General features: G+C 34.9%; 1 protein-coding gene and 1 long non-coding RNA gene across 5 annotated transcripts in view; one reads left to right on the plus strand and one right to left on the minus strand.

Moving 5' to 3' along the window:
* Positions 1 to 35: 35 nt before the first annotated feature.
* Positions 36 to 19464, minus strand: part of LOC138129190 (putative fatty acyl-CoA reductase CG8306) — a 29593-nt gene continuing 10164 nt past the window's right edge. Inside the window, exons 2-5 of the mRNA XM_069045446.1 lie at positions 13318 to 14024; positions 641 to 1073; positions 329 to 586; positions 36 to 276 (exon numbers count right to left, since the gene is read on the minus strand). Coding sequence (XP_068901547.1) covers positions 138 to 276; positions 329 to 586; positions 641 to 1073; positions 13318 to 14023 — 1536 coding nt within the window. The 5' untranslated portion in view covers position 14024 and the 3' untranslated portion in view covers positions 36 to 137. The remainder of the gene's footprint in view (positions 277 to 328; positions 587 to 640; positions 1074 to 13317; positions 14025 to 19464) is intronic.
* Positions 1070 to 5047, plus strand: LOC138129197 (uncharacterized). 4 transcript variants are annotated; one of them, XR_011159145.1, is made up of 3 exons: positions 1070 to 4165; positions 4219 to 4359; positions 4446 to 5047. It is a non-coding gene; the product is annotated as an uncharacterized lncRNA (long non-coding RNA). The 4 variants fall into 4 exon arrangements; XR_011159147.1 differs by having other exon boundaries at positions 4219 to 4328; XR_011159144.1 differs by having other exon boundaries at positions 1070 to 4359.

The raw sequence follows: 19464 nt of genomic DNA on the forward strand, positions 1-19464 counted from the left end.
AAAACATTTGACACGCCCACAAGTCAAACCTCGTCTAATCGACATAACGGACCGCAACCTGAACACGATCCGCCATTTTTATTCGAATAAATATACAAAATAAGCCCATATAAATACAAAAACTCTTAACAACTATTTTACAACAAGCTGAAGATGAAATAGGCGATGGGGACGACGTACGCCGACGACGACATCTTCATTCCGAACATGCAAGCGAACAAGTACCAGATCAGGGAGAAGATGGCGGCTTGCAACGCCAGATGGAGAATCAACAAGCTGTGGAGATAGATGACAACATGAATAAATCACGGTGAGAGTGAACACTTACACGTTGTCTTTAGCTTTGGCGGAAGAGAGATTCTTGAGGGGCTCTCGGTTCAGGTAGATTCGCGACCCCATCGCCAAGTCCCTAAAATAGTCCGCCCAAGACAACTCGGCTATGTCCAAACTGTAAGTCTCTTGGTCGCTCTTCGACAGCACCTTGTGCAACTCCATCGTCTTCTTGGCGGTGAACTTCCACTCGGTGAAAATGAACGTTTCCAGTCGATCCAGTGAAGTGTTGACGTTCCTGTGCAACTTCATCAAACTGAAAACAACTCTGTTCTACACTTCCGAGCGATAAAAGATTTGGTTGAGTTACATGGGGCGCCCTCCTCCTAGCCTCGTCACGCTGTCGAGAATTATAGCGGGGAGGATGTGCACGAAGAACGAGGAAATCTTGTACCAGGTGATGGAAGGGAGGAACTTCAAGTAGGGGTACCAGACGGCCGATTTCAACGGGAACTCGTGGAGGTATCCGTTAATGCGGTCTTCGATCAATATCCAACTGAACGGGTTCCTCGTGCTGGAAGTGCAGTGGTACACTTCCACTTCTTTGCTTTGCTTGACGCCGGCGCTGCAACCTGCTGCGAGGAGGGTGTTGATCACCACGTCGACTGGAATGTAGTCGTAGACTAGGGTTTTTCCCACGGGCAATCGACGAACCACTCCTTTTGCGGCGCCCATAAAGAAACCTTGAGGGCCGTTCTTGCTGATCGTCCATCCCGGTACGGGTTCCTTCCACGCGCCGACAACTACAAAGTGTAAAAGAATATTTCTTAATAAATAACGGTTTTTCTTGAGGTGAGAATGTGGCGCACAGATTTAAACATCATCTATAGTAATACATAAAATTGTTCGTGAGTCTGTATGTTTGTATGTTCGGCATAAAGTCAGAAACCACTGGACCGATTTCAAAAATTCCTTCAGTATTAGATAGCTTGGTTCTTCAAGAGTGACATAGGGTAGCATCATCAGGTTATCGCGAAAGAGAGCCGAGTAGTAAAGTGAAATGTTCCGTAAGGGGAACGTAGCTGCGAGCAACAGCTAGTAAAAATTGTTTCTACAGAGCAGCTAGTAAATATTGTAACGGCCTGCATACTATTATACGGATGGAAGATGAAGATAAAGGTCAAAGATTGCAACAGTTAACCAAAATAAGCAACAATAAAATTTTATAACATAATGTTTGTGAGTATAATATATGACAACAGTTACTGGAGTTGAGAATTAGCTTATTTACCTGCTGAGATTTGAATGTAACCCGTCAGCTATCTCGCTGATAACAAATAAAGAAGGTTTCGCCTAATAACGTTTCTTTTAAACGTTTTAGTCGTTTTACATTTTCTTTTGAATTAACAAAAAAACAATACTTATTGTCTTGAGATTCCTAATTTCTTATATAACAACTAACATATAAATTGAGAAAAACAAATAATAATAAAACTATAAAACTCTCCGGGACAATTGTCAATATTTGAACGAGCAATTTCCGGTTGGGTTTCTGCAAATTACTTCAACAATTAATTTTTTTGCAGTAAGTAGATCGGTACATATTTCTACTTGTCACCAGTATTATGAACTTATTTTAAACATTGCAAATTGTTTGGAAAAAAGTTTGCAAGATAATTCAACAACTTACTGTACGTCGCTCTTTAACATTGTTTTCTGCAACCAACAATACAATGAAAATGGAATTGTTACCGACTGGATCAAAATGCTTCTGGTTTTACGACCAGAGCATTAAAAACTGTACAATAAAAACACCTATTCATAATGGATTAGTAGTCATGAGTAAAGCAACGAACGCAGTTCTGAGGCGTGTTTTTCCAGGACTATAAATATCTAGATCTTGCCTGCGGCTTTGTTCGTGCATATTACGGAATGTCACAACGTCCATTTCACGCTCAGCAAAGCAACTAATGTTCAGGTTTGATAAAAAAAAACCATCAGTCATAAGATGACACGAAAGTACGTCTATTACACTAAAATCGACGAAACAGAAATAAGCGAGGCGAGCTCACAACACTGATAATACTCGGCACAGATTTATCGTTATTGGACAGGCAGCTTTATGACGTAACGTAATGAAACAAAGTGCAGAACACAATCATGTAACAAATTTTATTTGAGGAAAATCCATTGGTTAGTTTTTGAATTAAGCGGATTCAAACAGTGAACTGGAAAGACAAAAAAACCTTCTAAAAACTGTTCAAATAAACAAATAATATAAAATATAAACAAACTGTCAATATTATCCCACGTTTTTTTTTTGCAGTGGATGTTAAATAAGGAAAGTGCGAATTATAATTTATGTACACCAGATTTTTTTACTCTCGGAAACGTTACAAAGCTGTTTTTTCTTTGTATACCTGAAGAAAACACCTCAGTCGATAAAATAGACGTTGTTTTTTAATTCCTAAATCACGAAGAAATTAATATTGATTTAATCTGACATGCAGTTAATATTTGAAGTATTATCTGCTGCAACACTTATCCGACACCTGCACCACAGCACAATATGATTGTCAATTTGCAGTTAAAACATTTACGTGCACTTTGCGAAACAATTGTATTGTCAATGTACATTTGAAGTATTAAGTACACACTTAGCGCTGTTATTTTGTCACCAATTTGTTTGAACATGTACGAACATTGCTGCATTAACGATTAACACTGAATAATTTTTATTTTTATTACTATGTATCTACTTACAAAAAGCAAACAATGGTGACTTACGTAACATTCATCAGAAGCGGCAACTACGAGCAATAAGTAAAGATGTAAAACTCGCAAGAAAAAATCTAACAATAATCATTGTGGTTTTTGTGGTAAATTCTAAATAGAAGCAGAAGCCTTCACACGTACCAGAAAAACCGAATCTTCCGGAGTTATTATTTTTGATAATTAGTCAGTGCCGGAGGGAAAGTCCATGACCAACTCCTTGGGCTATATTAAATTTGGAAAACACAGTGTTGCATTTCTGTTACGTCCTACTGTACCCACGAAGGTCTGGACGGGTGCTTACACCCCCAACCCTCAGTTTTCTAGAAGTAGGTTGTATATAAGGTAAAATTTTGTAAATAGTAGATAGAGAATTACTAGAAAGCAGAGACGAATAAAGTCATCAACATAAGTGACAGTTATTTTTTCTCTCGAATAAAGACGTCCATCACAAAGCGTCCAATTCGATCGCAACAACCCAGCAAAAACACAGCAGACAAAAGGGTTACAGTCCTAACACACAGTAAAAAAAAAACAAATACATAAACAGGTGGTAAACTCCGTCCAGCGAGAGATTGGGAGAGTTTAAATTGTAGGCTTGTAACCCAACACTACAAAATGCACTAGAATACAATACAAAAAATTTTAATAAAATAAATTATTGTGGTGGTACCTTTGAAATAATTTCGCGGGCATTGTAATCCTACGCCAATTTATGATGTCACAGCAAATTGTCAAATTTCAGCTGTTGTCGTTGCCGCTGTCACTTTGAATCGTCAACACCGTGTGTGGTTTATTTGCTCCGTCTTCAAGTGAGGTATTTTGTTGTGTTTAAAACTTCTTAATTATCTGGGATAAGTTAGTTTGTTGGTTTGTATTGACTAAGTTCTGTATTGTTAACCTCCGAGTAATGTGTGTTTTGTTCGTTATTTCTAGCTTAACTATTTTTTTTTGTGGTGTTTAAACTTTCCAAGTTTTTAAGATTAGTTAGTTTGTTGTTTTAGTTTGTTTCTGCCCTATAAGTTCCCTATTGTTTACCTTCGAGTGCCTTTTTTAAGTGACATTTCAATTTATAAACATGAATCCCTTTAGTGATATCACGAATATCTAGACTGATGCAAAGGTATGAAGATAATATTTTAAATTTAATTATATTGCTTTAAAACTGTTTTGTAGGCAACCCGAAGCTGTTTGACTGCAGCTAGCAACCCAGCAGCCCAGAAGATGATGCAAGTGCTTATTCATTTTTCATAAATGAAAAACTTACAACTGAAAGTCCACTGGAGGTTGCTTTTCATACCTTTATAACACAAAATAGTATTATACCTATCATAATTTTATTGACTTGACATCATCATTGATTAGGTCAGATTAGTCAAGGGTTAAAAGTATTTTTCTTAAAGGTCACTGCGAGATGCTTAGGAGTTAGCAAAAACACAGTGTCAAAGTGTAAAGGTGGTCCAACTAAAACATCATCAAGAAAGTTGACGAGGCAGCGTCCTAGAAGAGTTACAGCAGACTTGCATTGCAATATTAAGCAAGAAGTTCATCTTGTACTCAATGATATGGTGCAGAGCAGTAAGACAAGGGTTGTGTACTGTAAAGCTAGTTTTTTTTCAATGAGATATTTCTTTTTTAAATTTTCAGCCTTATACCGCCACAGGTTCTTCTGATGTTTATTCAATAAGTAAAGTTAATATTCTAAAATATATTTTAATAAGTCAAATTGAATTCGGACTGGCGCACGATAGTCGGTCATTCAGATAAACGTCTGCAGGAAGTTTCAGGATTTAATTTAAATTAACCTTGACGATCTCGTTGTCCATTTTTGTTTTATGTTTATATTACCTACGTATTATGTCTTAAGGATACTCGAGCAGCCCTGTCCATAATTTTGTGTAAGTCAGAAATTTAATTTGAAATTAACCAGTTACTGCAGGTGAAAACAAGAACGTATTTGATTTTATTTATTTGAAAAATTAAATACAGGCGTCCTTCAACCCAAGGAATTGTTTTATTTTAACTCCTAGCCCCCTGAGAAGTTCCCCATATTTTGCTTCACGAACTGATCTTCCGCTATTTTGAACACAACAATTTCGTAGACATTTCACGACCAGCAAAATTAAGTCGTTTGATTTCGCATTGATATAAAATTGATATATAAACGATCTTGTTGGTTGAGGTTTTACTTTTAAATACTCTTGACGCAAATAGTTATCAAGAGTAGGTAACCTACCTACACGTCTTCGTGTAAAATACTGCAACTGTAATATTTTCATTCATTTTATCTCTTATTCGTTAAGGTACTTCATTAATTAGAGCATAATTTCAGGGCACAAAATGTTACTGCTTGAAGGATATATTTCAAATTTTACGCGCGCTAGGTACTACTTTCTCTGCGTAGAATTTAGTGATTTTTATGTCAACCAATCTCTCACTGGACAAACTATAGATACATTATTGGTTTACGAGGCACAATTTATAGACAATTTAATGTTGGTATAGGCAACACACATTACACCGCAACTCGTTTGTGCCGCTTTTATTGTTATTATGGCTATATTCTAAAATAAGTTAAACTACACATAATTTCAATAATTTGACAAAATTATGGTGCTCACTAAGTTTACGTAAGATGTTGTAAAGCAAAACAAACGTTACGTTTTTTAACAATTGAAAATTATGTAGATATTTTGGTAAGTAATTGTTTCTTTATAATTTGATTTTTACATAAACCAAACAAAAAACCTCAACACTTGTCGGTATTCGGCCACAACAAAAACATCTTCATTATTTTATTTGAACGGAGTTGACGCCCACGCGATAAAAACACTCCAATAAAAATGTATTTCTCCTCCTATCACCTTTCGCAGACATTTTAAACATTGCATGAATTATGTCGCGATAAATATTTTTATTAATATCGCTCTTCACCTTGACTGGTACGCGTACGATACTTTTCAAATTAAAAGCGACATTAAACTGGTTAAAAACAACCATCACAATGCTGACTTGGTGTACGAGGCGATCCGCTTAAATGAAATTCACCGCTCGATAAATCCGTAACTCGTAACAGCTTTCGCTAGATTCCAACCCTCGCGATGGAAATAGCAAGAGATGATTTTGTGTTGGGTCGTTTTGTTTCTTCGTCGAAATTTCCTGATTTATTCAGTTTGAGAGAACTTGTGTTTGGTATTGGTAGGGAGTACCTCACGGTTCCCATTTGGGACCAACTTTATTTTATTTTCTCTGTTGACTTTAAAAAGCTTTTCTTTATTGCAGACTAGCTGACCCGGTGAACTTCGTATCACCTACAATCGCTGTTCGTTAGTCTTGTTAAAACTCAAAAACGGCTTCACCGATTTAAATTTTTTTTTTTTTGTAACATTTTGATTAGCCATAATCAATCCTAATCAACCTTCCAACTTCAATTCATTGAGATCAATAGTACTGGCTATATCTTATACGGTTTGAATTTCGTTCGGTTATTAAATGAAACTTGTTTACAATTCCAATGAATTTGATGTCTTTTATGTACATGAAATATAAATACAATTGGTACCACTGTGATCTAAACGCATTTCTGATTTCCGGTTGTCAGCGTTGACAGAGTTGACAGGCGAATTTGACGTTTACGTGGTATCATTCTTTCCAAATTAGAAGAAGAGTGGTCGATGCGGAGGGTAACCCAATATTATAACATCGCGAAGAGCTGACTCGACCGACGTTGTCTTGTCCAAATTTCAATACCTAAATTTGTTTGTGATCGTTTTGTGAATTTGTGAAAAGCTATTGGAAATGTGTAAACAAAGTAAAAATGAGGAATTTTACATGGGAGATGAATTCTATCGGCAGTATTCTACACTGCTGAAATGCTGGAAATGTGATGTGCCCGGAATGTGATCGAGTTGGAACCATACGGTTTTGTTCCAGAATTTAAGTCACAATTTAATTAAGTCAGAATTTCATGTCCAAACTAATTATTTATTTTCTTCCATTAAATTTGAAATCACAATGAATCTCAAGCAGTTTTCTTGGGTGATCCAAAATGATTATGAATAAGTATTGCAACTACATATGTATGAAAATTTATGTGGCAACTGTGTGAATGGGATAGAGTTGACATTTGTATGAAATTTCATAAGCGTGCATTTGATTTTTTAAATTTCAGTACACATTGATTTGACAACTTTCAAAATTGCGCGACTATGAACTGTCAAAAAAATGTCAACTCTATCCCACCCACACAGTTGCCACATAAATTTTTGTACATAGTTGCCAGATTGATCCACAATTACTTTTAATCACCCAATATTTACATTTCGATTGCAAGATCGATGTTCAAGCTAACAATCCGATTGGTTTGATTCCCAATTTCACAATCAGCTGTCACTTGACATTTGTGCATGTAGGCAAATAAATTGGAATAGAAATAAAACAACTACTACATTTGTCGGACAGATCGCGTAACAACACAAAAGTAAAAGCAAATGTAATTTTATTTTAATATACTGGATTGCGTTTTTACAGATTTTCCTTCAAATCTTCCAGTTTTTTTTTCAATTGAAAACAAAAAAAAAGCATCAAGCAAATATGTAGCTCCTATTGTCAGTTATGATCGAGAGTGCATACAAAAATTATAATTTTTTAAATTTGTCCGAATTTTCCGACTTTCCTTTGTAATTGTCCCGAATTTTTTTTCCGAAAACTTATCCAAAACCCTAACAAACACAACCAAAAAAGAATTACGCATAGCCATCGTTCGAATCCTGAGTTATGGTCTTGAGTTCATACAAAAAAGCACTTTCAGTTTTCCCCGAATTATTTTAATTTAGTTTTTCCAGATTTTTCTGCAAATCTTCCAGATTTTTTTTCTATTAAAAACTTTCAATTGAGTTATTTCCATTCCGGGGCATATCGAACAAAAAAAAAAGAATTAATCAAATATGTCGTTCCTATCGTCAGTTATGATCGAGAATGCATACAAAAATTATAATTTTTGCAGTTTGCCCGAATTTTTCGACTTTCCTTTGTAATTGTCCCGATTTTTTTGCCTGAAAACTTTTTCACGACTATAACGAACAAAAAAAAAAAAAAATAATGCATATCCATCAGAAAAAAGCACTTTCAGTTTTTCCCGAATTTTCCAATTTTCCGGGCAACTTTTCCAGTTTTTCTTTACATAAAAACCTCATACGGATTATTACGAACATTAAAAAAAAAAAAATTTGCCAAATCGTTCCAGCCGTTCCCACAGAAAAAAGCACTTTCAGTTTTTCCCGAATTTTCCAATTTTCCGGGCAACTTTTCCGATTTTTTTTTCTTTTTAAACCACCCCTGAAGTAAAGCAAACAAAATAAAAAAATAATTATTCAAATCGGTCGAGCCGTTTTTGAGTTTTAGCGAGACTAACGAACGGCGATTCATTTTTATATACAGGTGTCCCCGAAAAAAAAGACGAGTCCATAACTCCCTTATTTATCGGAGGATTTTAAATATTTATACACCAAATTAAATGGTTGTCAATAGGCTACAAAAAGGCCTAATAAATTTACGTATAGCCCCAAGGGTTTCAAGGCCAAACTGTCAAAATATTCTTTTTCAAATGGGAATACATATTTTTTTTTACTAATTGTAATAGAGATTTTTATTATGAAAAGAATAATGTATCACAAGTATAACTTACATACCAAAAATTAAAAAAAAAAAATTTAAAAACGCTACTATCGTCTACGCTAAAACTACGTTCTGCGCAATCCCACATGTTATTATTTGTCATTTGTTTTTCCAGCTAACTGAATTTGGTTATTACAGTGTAACGCAATGCATTTTGATAGGTTCTCGCTCGGTGCTCGTCATTTGTTTCCAAAAATGGATTATTTTTTAATTTTTTTTTAACTTTGAGGTTATACTTGTGATACATTGTTGTTTTCAGAATAAAATTCTCTATCGGAATTACTAAAAAAAGGTATGTATTCTCATTTGAAAAAAAAATTTTTGACAGTTTAACCTTGAAGTCGTTGGGGCTTTACGTGAATTTGGTAGGCCATTTTGCAGCCTACTCACAACCATTTAATTTGGTGTATAGATCATTAAAATCGTCCCATAAATAAGGGAGCTATGGACTCGTCTTTTTTTTTGGGGACACTCTGTATATAGATTTTTAATTTTTGCTTGTTTAGACAAATCGATTCTTATACAGGATGTTCCAAAACTATCGACAAAAAATGTTAACACAGCAATTTCCCACATCAACATTAACGCTAAATCGTAATCAAACGTTTTTTTTTTCTGCTTCTGTATGATTTTACAGAAGTTCAATTGGTTGTTGCATCGGGTTCTAAATAAATATCTGATCAAGAGTGCTCTGTCGGTTTTGTTGCTTGTTAAGACAACTGTTACAGTTGTCAAGTTTTAACCTTCAATTTTTCTAAGCGTCTTTGTTTTTCATTTTGTCTTGTATTTACATTTTTTCAAAACACATTATACCGTGATATTATTTAAATTTATAAATTAAAGTAGGCTAGGGGCCAGTTTATAGAAAGAGAATTAAATATTTAATTCGAATTAAATTTTAACGCGCGATTAATTAACCCATGAATCCCGAAACTTCGATTGGTTCAATCTAATCACGTGTTCAGTTAATCTCGCATTTGATTACGATTAACTTAATTTTGCTTTTGTAAAGTGGCCCTATGACTTTTAAATTAAATTGGCAACATTGTTGACACCTTCATTTGAATTATTGTTAAAATAATCCAAGCTGGGTATTCGATACAACCAACTGTTAACTCGCCGTTTCATATTTTGTATTGAATTTTGAAGCGCCACTTTGACGATTCAAATCAAGCTGTCAACAGTGTTGCCAATCTAATTTAAAAGTCATAGCCTACATTAATTATAAATTTAAATGATCTCACGGCATCTAATATTACAGTCGATTATTCAACGAAACAAAAAGCATTTATGAAAGTTATTTTCGCAACGTGTGCAAGATGAACTGTGAATGGTTTGTCACTTGGCTAAATATAACATATTATGCCAGACATGCGTTCGTAACATTTCACAAAGCATTCTTTATCAGATTTTTATTTAGACATACGATACATTCGTTTAAAGATCTGAGCGTCAATGTAGGTCGACAGTTAAACCTTTCGCATAATATACATATTGATGTGATATTAAATAATAAAGTAAATAGAATGTTGGGTGTTTAATTAGATGTTCCGAAGAGTGTCATCATCTTAGAGCATTAACTGTACTTCATATGTAATTTCCTTATTCGTTCTGTATTACAATTGTATACAATTGTATACAGGGTGTATCCGCATTCGACCGATAAACTTTCATGGCAGATTCTACAATAAAAAATAAGCATAAAACTCTTAATATACAGGCTGTCCCCAAAAAAGAAGACGAGTCCATAACTCCATTATTTATCGGAAGATTTTAATTATCTGTACACCAAATTAAATGGTTGTTAATAGGCTACAAAATGGCCTAATAAATTTAAGTATAGCCCCATGGGTTTCAAGGGTAAACTGTCAAAATATTTTTTTTCAAATGGGATTACATATTTTTTTTAGTAATTCTGATAGAGATTTTTATTCTGAAAACAACAGTGTATCACAAGTATACACTTAAATACCAAAAATTCACAAAAAAAAAAATGTAAAAAAACACTAATATCGTCTATGTTCCATTTTGCGCTAAACATTGGCGGCATATCTGCGCAATCCCACATGTTATTATTTGTCATTTGTTTTTCCAGCTACCTTAATTTGGTTATTACATTGTAACGCAATGCATTTTGATAGCTTTTCGCTTGGTGCTCGTCATTTGTTTCAAAAGTTAGTATTATTTTTTTTTATGTGAAGTTATACTTGTGATACATTGTTGTTTTCAGAATTAAAATCTCTATCAGAATTACTAAAAAAAAGTATGTGATCCCGTTTAAAAAAAAATATTTTGACAGTTTAGTCTTGAAGCCCTTGGAGCTATACGTGAATTTATTAAGCCTTTTTGTAGCCTATTAACAACCTTTAAATAAGGGAGCTATGGACTCGTCTTTTTTTTTGGGGACACCTGTATATGGGGTCAAAAACGCTTAGTTTGCGAGATAATCAACAAAAACCTAAAAACAATTACGATCTGTATTCCTTGGATTGAATCGGGGGGCGAAATTTTAGTAAATTGTACATAGCTCCTTTTTATTTTTGTATGTTTCATCAAAAAATTCCACCCGTGCCTTTTGTTGCTGGTAGAACTTTTTAGTCGATTATCTCGCAAACTAAGCATTTTTGACCTCATATGTATTGAGAGTTTTATGCTTATTTTTGATCACAAAATCTACCCTGAAAGTTTGTCGGTCGAATTCAGATACACTCTGTATTGTCATTTGGTGGCTTGAAGTAATATAAAGTAAATGCATTCTTCAATGAGCGTATAATGATGGCTATTATTCAAGAGGATGAAAATTCCAACACGAGCCGAGTTTAATTTTCAATTATGTACTTGCATTACATACAATTCAATGTGAGGTTATGTGTATCATGCAGATTTTTTTTTTCAAAGTTGACTTGACTTGCGGTAAAGTCATATTCTGCCTTTTAATGTTAAAATAATAAAACTTATGTACTTAGATTAAAAAGAAAAGATTTTATAATCTTGAAGTCCGGCATAAAGTAATGAAAAAATATGTAAATGCATTTTGTATGAGTACATGATGTATTAATGCAACGTAATAATAACAATAAGAGCTGAAGTGGTGATTATGTCATGCATTATTAATGTAGTATTTGCGTGTGTACAGTACACTTCAATATTATCTTATGGGAAACTGAAAAAAAATTGAATTGAAAATAAACACACAGCTTGTGAAATTGAAAACTCATTACTTAATCATGTAGGTATTCAGTGATATGTCCATAGAAAGGAAGGTCAAACTAGAGTCGTACTTTGGTCTATACTCCGTCCACTTAAATTGTATAGTAATAAAATCACATGAAAGAGGCCAGAGAAAGAAGTGTATTTGAAATGCAATGAATTTTTCCGGTTGGAACATTTTTAGATTTTGAATTTTTCTGGTCCCAAAATTTCTTCGCTACTTAGTTTCCTCTGCGAGAAGACATCGATATCTATAGTTCATTCGCTTAGATTGTGTAGTAATAAAATCACGTGACTTGCGCCTGCTTGCTTGGTGTATTCTGCAGCAGCAATTTAGTCGCAACAATGATTCGGAACACTTTACAAAATGGGTTAAAAGTTTACTGAATCTAAATCGCGTGGTTCCCTTGCTGTCCCGATTTGGACTACATGGAAAAAAATTGGAAGAACGTCAAAACAATTTTGAAAAAAATCCAAAACGAGGTGACAAATAATTTGGTATTAATTATTCCGCTTAAAAAATTGTTCATGTTTGAAAAGATTTGACAAATAAAAAATTTTGCAACAAAGTGCAAAGGTTCAAAACACACAATTACAGAATTCTTCCTTTTCAAAAGCAAAAAGTCATATCCGAAAAATAAAACCCCAAAAATTTTTTTGCTGTCTTTGACAGCAATCAACGATGTACTTACGTAATGTTTTCAAAAAATTCATTAAAAAATATGTTTTGCAGTTTGTCTAGATTTTAATAGGTATATCAAGGCCGCGAAATAATTCTTTAACGTACCGAGAGAAAAATTGTCGCCGAGGCCACTTGCGGCCGAGGCAGACAATCTCGAGGATGTTTAAGGATTTCGCGGCCAAAAGACATAAATACATTTTTTTGTAAATAATCGTAAAAATGTCGGAAGAGAATTGTAGGGAAAGTGATGTTTCAGTTTCGTGTGGATACTCCTCCAGAGTTAAAAAGTACGTATTATAAATTCTGCGGTTTCTAATTTCATACCCGAAAAATTTAAACGCCAGTTTTACATGGAAATTCTTATTTGTAGCACGTTTACTTTAACGGCCGTCGTTAAAAGCAACGGCCTCGAAATTAGATTTCGCGGCCCATTTTAGGTACGCGAAGTGCTCGTTTCGCGTACGGTTGCACAAAAAATTATTTCATATCATAATTATTTGGTCCTCACTGTACATTTCCTCGTTTTTAGTGAGCTGTTAGCTACGCTTCATTATCTCTCCAAGTTAGATTAAAAAAAAAAAAACGAGTCACACTCGTAAATGTTATGTAAAATATGTGTCGCCCGTAAACTCGTTAATGTCTTTTTTTTTTGGGGTAAACAATGACGTAATTTTTGTTTAAACCGTGATCAAATCATGTCAACTTACTCATACTGGGCCTGACGATGGTGCAGGGAAACAATCCTTCCACCCCTTTGATCTCGTGTTCGGCCAGGTGCTTCGTTATGGTGTAGGTATTGGGGTGATCACCCAACAATTCCGGAGTCTTCTCCTCCAGTTCCTCGTCACTTAACTTTTTAACTGTGGAGATTAACTCTTCCGCATCGCACGGTTTGTCGTAGACTATCTCCTCCGCTTCTAGTCTGAACGAATTCACGTAGGCACTGCTGACATGAATGAGGACGTTCAATTTGGAACAGTCCTTCGCCAATTCCGTCATTCTCCTGGTCCCCAACAGATTGATATTGACTGTGGTCTTGAGGGTGTCCCCGAAGTCTAGAGTCGCGGCCGAGTGAACGATAACGTTGACGTTGTCGGTGATGAGTTTCCTGTCTTCGACAGACATCCCCAGATTATCCTGGCCGACATCTCCGGCCACCGCTCTCACTTTCTCGAAGATCTCTTCCACGCTCTTCTCCTTGAGCAGCCTCTCGAAGATTTGATTCTTCTTGATTTCCTCGAGGCGTTCGCTGATCTCTTTGCCTTTCTTCGGCCTCAACAGCAAGTAAATGGTGCCGTGCTTGGGAATGGTGCGCAAGATTTTCTCGAGGAGGCAGATGCCGACGAAGCCGCTACCTCCTGTCAATAGGATGTTCTTGTCCGTGTAGAAGGACACGATGTCGGTCGACGCCATTCTGCAATCAAGGGTTCTATTGTAGAGAAGGAGTGCACTTTGTGTAGACACTAGACGCGTTACGTGCCGCGAACGACCTTAATTAAAAACAAACGACAAAAGAAAACACGAAGACGTTTACGGCGACCAGCCTTGAGGTTTGCACAGTTTGTTAAGTTAAACAACAGAGTCGGTGAGAAAAAACGATTGATGTAAACGTAGGTATAACGTAAATATTGACGCAAGCACAATTATCAACAGGTTGAATGCCTACAAAGTACAAACAATTTGTGGGTAAAAAAAATTTTACTTGTATTTTTTTCCGTTTTGATCAACGATAAATAAAATTAATTGGCTGTAAAAACGATGAAACGTTTGCAACAACCTTAAGAAATCTTTGAAAGTTTCGTAAATGAACCACTTAATTAAGTATTTTTTTAAATCCATAAAAGATTATTAGTATTATATTCTCACAAAAGTAACTACTTCCAGTGCTTAAGAAAAAAATGGAACACTTTCTTATCACATTTCTCTTTCCAACGAATTAGACGATTTTGATTTTTTCTAATTTTATGTAAGTTCAGTGATCTACAAAAAGACATCAAAATTTAAATAAAAAATATACAGGGCGTATTAAAAATGGCTCATAATTTATTAGGCCTTTTTGTAGCCTATTTATAACCATTTAATTTGGTGTATAAATAATTAAAATCCTCCAATAAATAAGAGACTTATGGACTCGTCTTTTTTTTTGGAGGACACCTGTATGTATTAAAAAACAACACATACTAGAAGCTCTTTTAACAATAATGAAATCCTTTTAGAACTACTGAAAATATGAAGCAGAGTAGTTTGTCCCATTTAAAGCTTTGAAGTTAATGTCATTTCCGGATTAAGAACAATGTCAAATTAAGAAATTTTCCAGATTACATTTTATTTGTCTTAGATGGTGAAAGTTGCTTCAAAATAAACAAATCACGGATGCTAAATAGTGACATTTGCTTTGCGGAAGACTTCTCCACAACAGCTCTGCGAGTTAATTTCAGGATCGCAAAAAATCTTAAAAGAAAATAATGATGCACATGACCCGTAAAAAACATATTTCCTTTCAGATAAATAGTTTCCGATGTGTTTTTGTCTATGGGTTTGACGATTTAAGAAATATCACCGGCGTTCGCGACACAGGTGCAGTTTGGGCGCTTGTCGACACTTCCACGTCCCTTACAAAAGGAATAAAAATTTGCAATGACGTCATTTTAATCCTCTTCATTCCCAGACCTGGTCAAGATGGTGATTACGTCTTTCGACAAGATAAAGCGTTTTCACACATGCTAAAACCACATCACATCAGATTTCCGGTTCAATAAAAACATGTTTTGATTCTGAAGAGTTACAACTTGAAAACTTTCGAATGGAGGCGGAGTGAAGGTTTCTTTTCGTTTCGTCTTGGAAATTAATTAACAGTTAACAAATGTTAAGTAGATCACCGATAAAAAAAGTGTTTCTGTCCAGAAAGACATATATTTGTAACAATGTGGATGTTGCAGCAAACTATGAACATAAAAAAAATTGTAACTGACACTAATACGTTCTTTTTCTTAATTATAATTAATTATATTTCATGTGGTTACAATCTCCCCTATAAAAAGCTAACAAAAGAGTACAAAATCAAACGAACAATCTCATTTCTATAAGACCAAAAAAACTTAAGCAATACTTTATTGTGATCTATTTATAAAAACTAAGTCTTCTTACGACCTCGTCTTCACTCTATTCAACGTGGAAACGCTGCAAGCATTCGGGGCACTTTTCCAGATTCCGCAATATTATCGGAAATTTTTGTATTATAAAACAAAAATGTTACGTAATTATGCTATTTTATAGGTTTTTTCTACTATGAATATTTTCTTGATGTCAAGAACCGGTTGGTGGGTATTTATTTTATTGTTATATAAAAAGAAATTGTGGTAAGATATGAATGAACCTGGCTGCATAGTAAAATGTGTATGTACTTTCATCCAGGATCTGGAAGAATTTCGTAAGTGGACTCAGAACTATCTCCGAAAATATTTATACACATTATGATAATTAATTCAATTAATTTAAATATCTAAATTTATTGAATTGGAAAAATACTGTTACGTAAATGTAAACAAATGATGCAGTTAACCATTTGAAGCACTTGCAATCACCCTAATAAATTGCATTATCTATTGTTATGAATTTTATTATCATCATCGCCAAAAAATTGATTTAAAAAAAATAAAAAGTCAACACAAAAAATTAAAATATTCTAACATTGGAAAAACATCAAAAAAATTGCCGGAGTCATTGTCTTCAACTTGGAAGTATTTTCGAACTAAAATCCGGATCTGCTGTTTACTTAATTTTGGAAAAAAAATGAAGGCCAAACTGACAAAACTGGAAAATTTCGAACTATGTACATATTTATCTGAATAATAACTGTGAGAATAATTTCTGATTTTTTTCAATTTGTGTCACATGTTCCTGGAATTTCCAACTATAACAAATGCGTACAAAAAACATTTGTTTTTGAATAGGTCAGAATTAAGCACTAGTACACCAGGTTTTCTAGGAAAATTACATCACATGCTTGTCGACGTCACTTACGAGTATTTGTACGCTACAATAAAACAAACGTAGTTACATTCAATCAGGAATTCCTGTTGTGTTACACTGATTTAAATGCCAACTTTTTATTGGAACAATTTACTCTTAAAGATGGATTTTAAAAAAATATACAGGGCGATTCAAAACTAACGCACCAACTACTAGCAGTTGTACAGAATACAGTGCGAAGAACATAAAAAAATTGAAAACAAATGTTTTCCCAGCTTAAATTAAAAGTTACAGGGTGTTGAAAATGTTAACTAAAAATGTTCTCGGAATAAAATGTTTTTGTTTCAATTATTTTAAATAGAGTATTCATTCAATTGCAGTAATATTCACTAATTAGATTATTTCTCTTTTAGTCCATTTGCTTTTTTAAAAACCGAAATTTAGAATTTCTGTTACACAATTTTTGAACAAATTTTAGTCAATTAATCATGTGCTTTTATACGTCAACAGTTGGTGCGGTGGTTTTGATACACCCCGTATGTAAGTTTATTTCATAACCTTTTTTTTTGTTAACAGTAATTTAATTAAATTATTTGTCTATCAACGTTCAAGGTATTAGCAACGTAATTACGGATAAAAAAATAGCCAAATACGATTTTATTGTTTTATTGACCATCGAGATTTATTATTTACTACCTTCTTTTTTGTGCGTAGTAATGTCAATAAAATGTTTATTACTGCGTCCTCTAGACAATGACGTAGCATTTTCTTGTTTATTTAAGTGAATTTACACACAATAATAAACAAAATAATGAGAGTTTTAGGCAACAATACATATTAATTTGTTTTGCACTCTGCACTTCTTATCTCTACCGATTGACCTTAATAATAATTTTCAACGCTTGGGAGCAATAGTCCACAGTGATACCGAACAAAATGTCACACCATTTTTTTTGGCATTTAGTAACATCATATCAAGTGTTCCAGCTTCCCACCAAATAATTTTTTTATTTATGAAATAGCTAATAAAAGTACTGGACATCTCGACAATCCACACATTTTTTCGTGGGAAAAAAATTACTCTTACATCATTTTAACGCTTAACGCACATGATTCTAAATTAATCATAAGAGGAAATCTAGTCTCGGTAGACTATTTTTTGTTAAAACATTATTTGGTAAGGTCTTTTGTGTACAGTATGAAATAATAATGTTCTCGAATTTATTTTAATTTTCCCAAGGTTTTGTTTATTTTACTTAACTTAATTACAATAATGTTCATTTATTAAAAATTCAATTTTTTTGTAAATGTATCCATAGTTACAAATAAAGCAGGAAAACTAATTAATAGGTAACTTAACATCAACAAGAGCATTGGTCAGTTTAAATTGCTTCTTTCCTAATCACTATTTAAGATAGATTTTTTTGAACATTTTTCCTATTATTCCCAGAAGATGATCAATTCACCGTATTATTTTGGTCCGCCAGTTCTGGGAGACCCTGTATATAGTGGCGTCAAATCAGGTGATCCAAGTGGACAGACATGGTCCGTGCGGGAGGAGTTAATCAAACGATCGTCATAAAATGTTCTTAGGTAATATAACATTATCGGTGCTGTATGAGCTGTCGCTCCATCCTGCCGGAAATAACAATTATGTAACTCATCGTGGTGAAGTTCATGAATGAATTTGCCACGGTATTTTTCTACTTTGGGTCGGCGGTTGGCAATTGTTGCCGGTAGCTCAGTCTTGGGCGGGGTAAGCGAACGAATTAGCCAGACCCGAAAGACAAGAAGATAAGGGCGCCAGGATCCTCCGACACTGATACTTCGGGAGTATCCGGATCCGACGATACTCCGGGGCCGATACCCGAAAAGAAACACACGTGTCCCAGTTAACAAATTTAATCAAATTAGATCCTCTGGTACAATAAATATTTACAATAAGTGAACATTAAAAAAAAATAATGTGTACAATTGATTGTTGGTAAAAAAAAATAAAATTACTGTTCGATGTTCGATTGCAGCAAACAAAAAAAAATCAAGGAACGGTCCTGACCGGTAACGCACAAAATAAATTAAAACTAAAGATGAAATTCCCGCGAGCCGCCGACGATACTTGTACAAGCTCGGTGCGACCGCAAAACAAACGGTATCGAATTAAAACGCAACTCTTAAGTTACCGGCGTCGGATTTACAAATAATATTGTCAAAAAAAAAGTTTGAATTCCAAATTACACACACACACAAGATAAAACACGCGACACAAGAGAGAGAGACAGTAAAACAAAAGAAGAGACGTTATCCCCTTGCCGAAAAACGGCTGCGGCCTCGAGAGAGGAGATACCCGGCACGAGCAAACTGGAGGCTCTGTTCCTGTAGGCGCGATATGATATTCGGGAACGATCTGACCTGAGCCTCCTGCGTCGTCCTTCGGCGTCCTGTGGGGTTCGCGGCTCGGCGGTCCTGCTGCCGTTGAGGCCGCTGCTGATTCCGGTGGAGATGAAAAAAGAAGGCCAGAAAAACAGGAAACTCGACGGATCCGCTGGAACGGGTCCGGCAAAAGGTCCTCGTAAGAGATCCGCTTAAAAGACCCTTTCATAGAAAGAAGAGAACGCCATTAGGTAACGTACGACGGGAAAACTGTGACTTACTCAGTCGGCGTGAGGTCTTTTTTTTTGGGGCGACGAAAAGCCAAAAAAGTCCGTGACTCCCAAGATCCGGAAATTCCGATTGAGTTGGGGTTCCAAAAGGTACGCTATCCAGCACGAAACGGAGAACCACGCAACTCTTCTGACGGGCACGGGAGACTTCGTGAAAATCCCGAAAATCGGTGCGATACACAAGAAAACGCTGCCACGAAGTTCACCCAGTCACGGTACTTT

Source organism: Tenebrio molitor, chromosome 4, assembly GCF_963966145.1.
Source record: "Tenebrio molitor chromosome 4, icTenMoli1.1, whole genome shotgun sequence".
NCBI classification, from domain to species: Eukaryota; Metazoa; Arthropoda; class Insecta; order Coleoptera; family Tenebrionidae; genus Tenebrio; species Tenebrio molitor.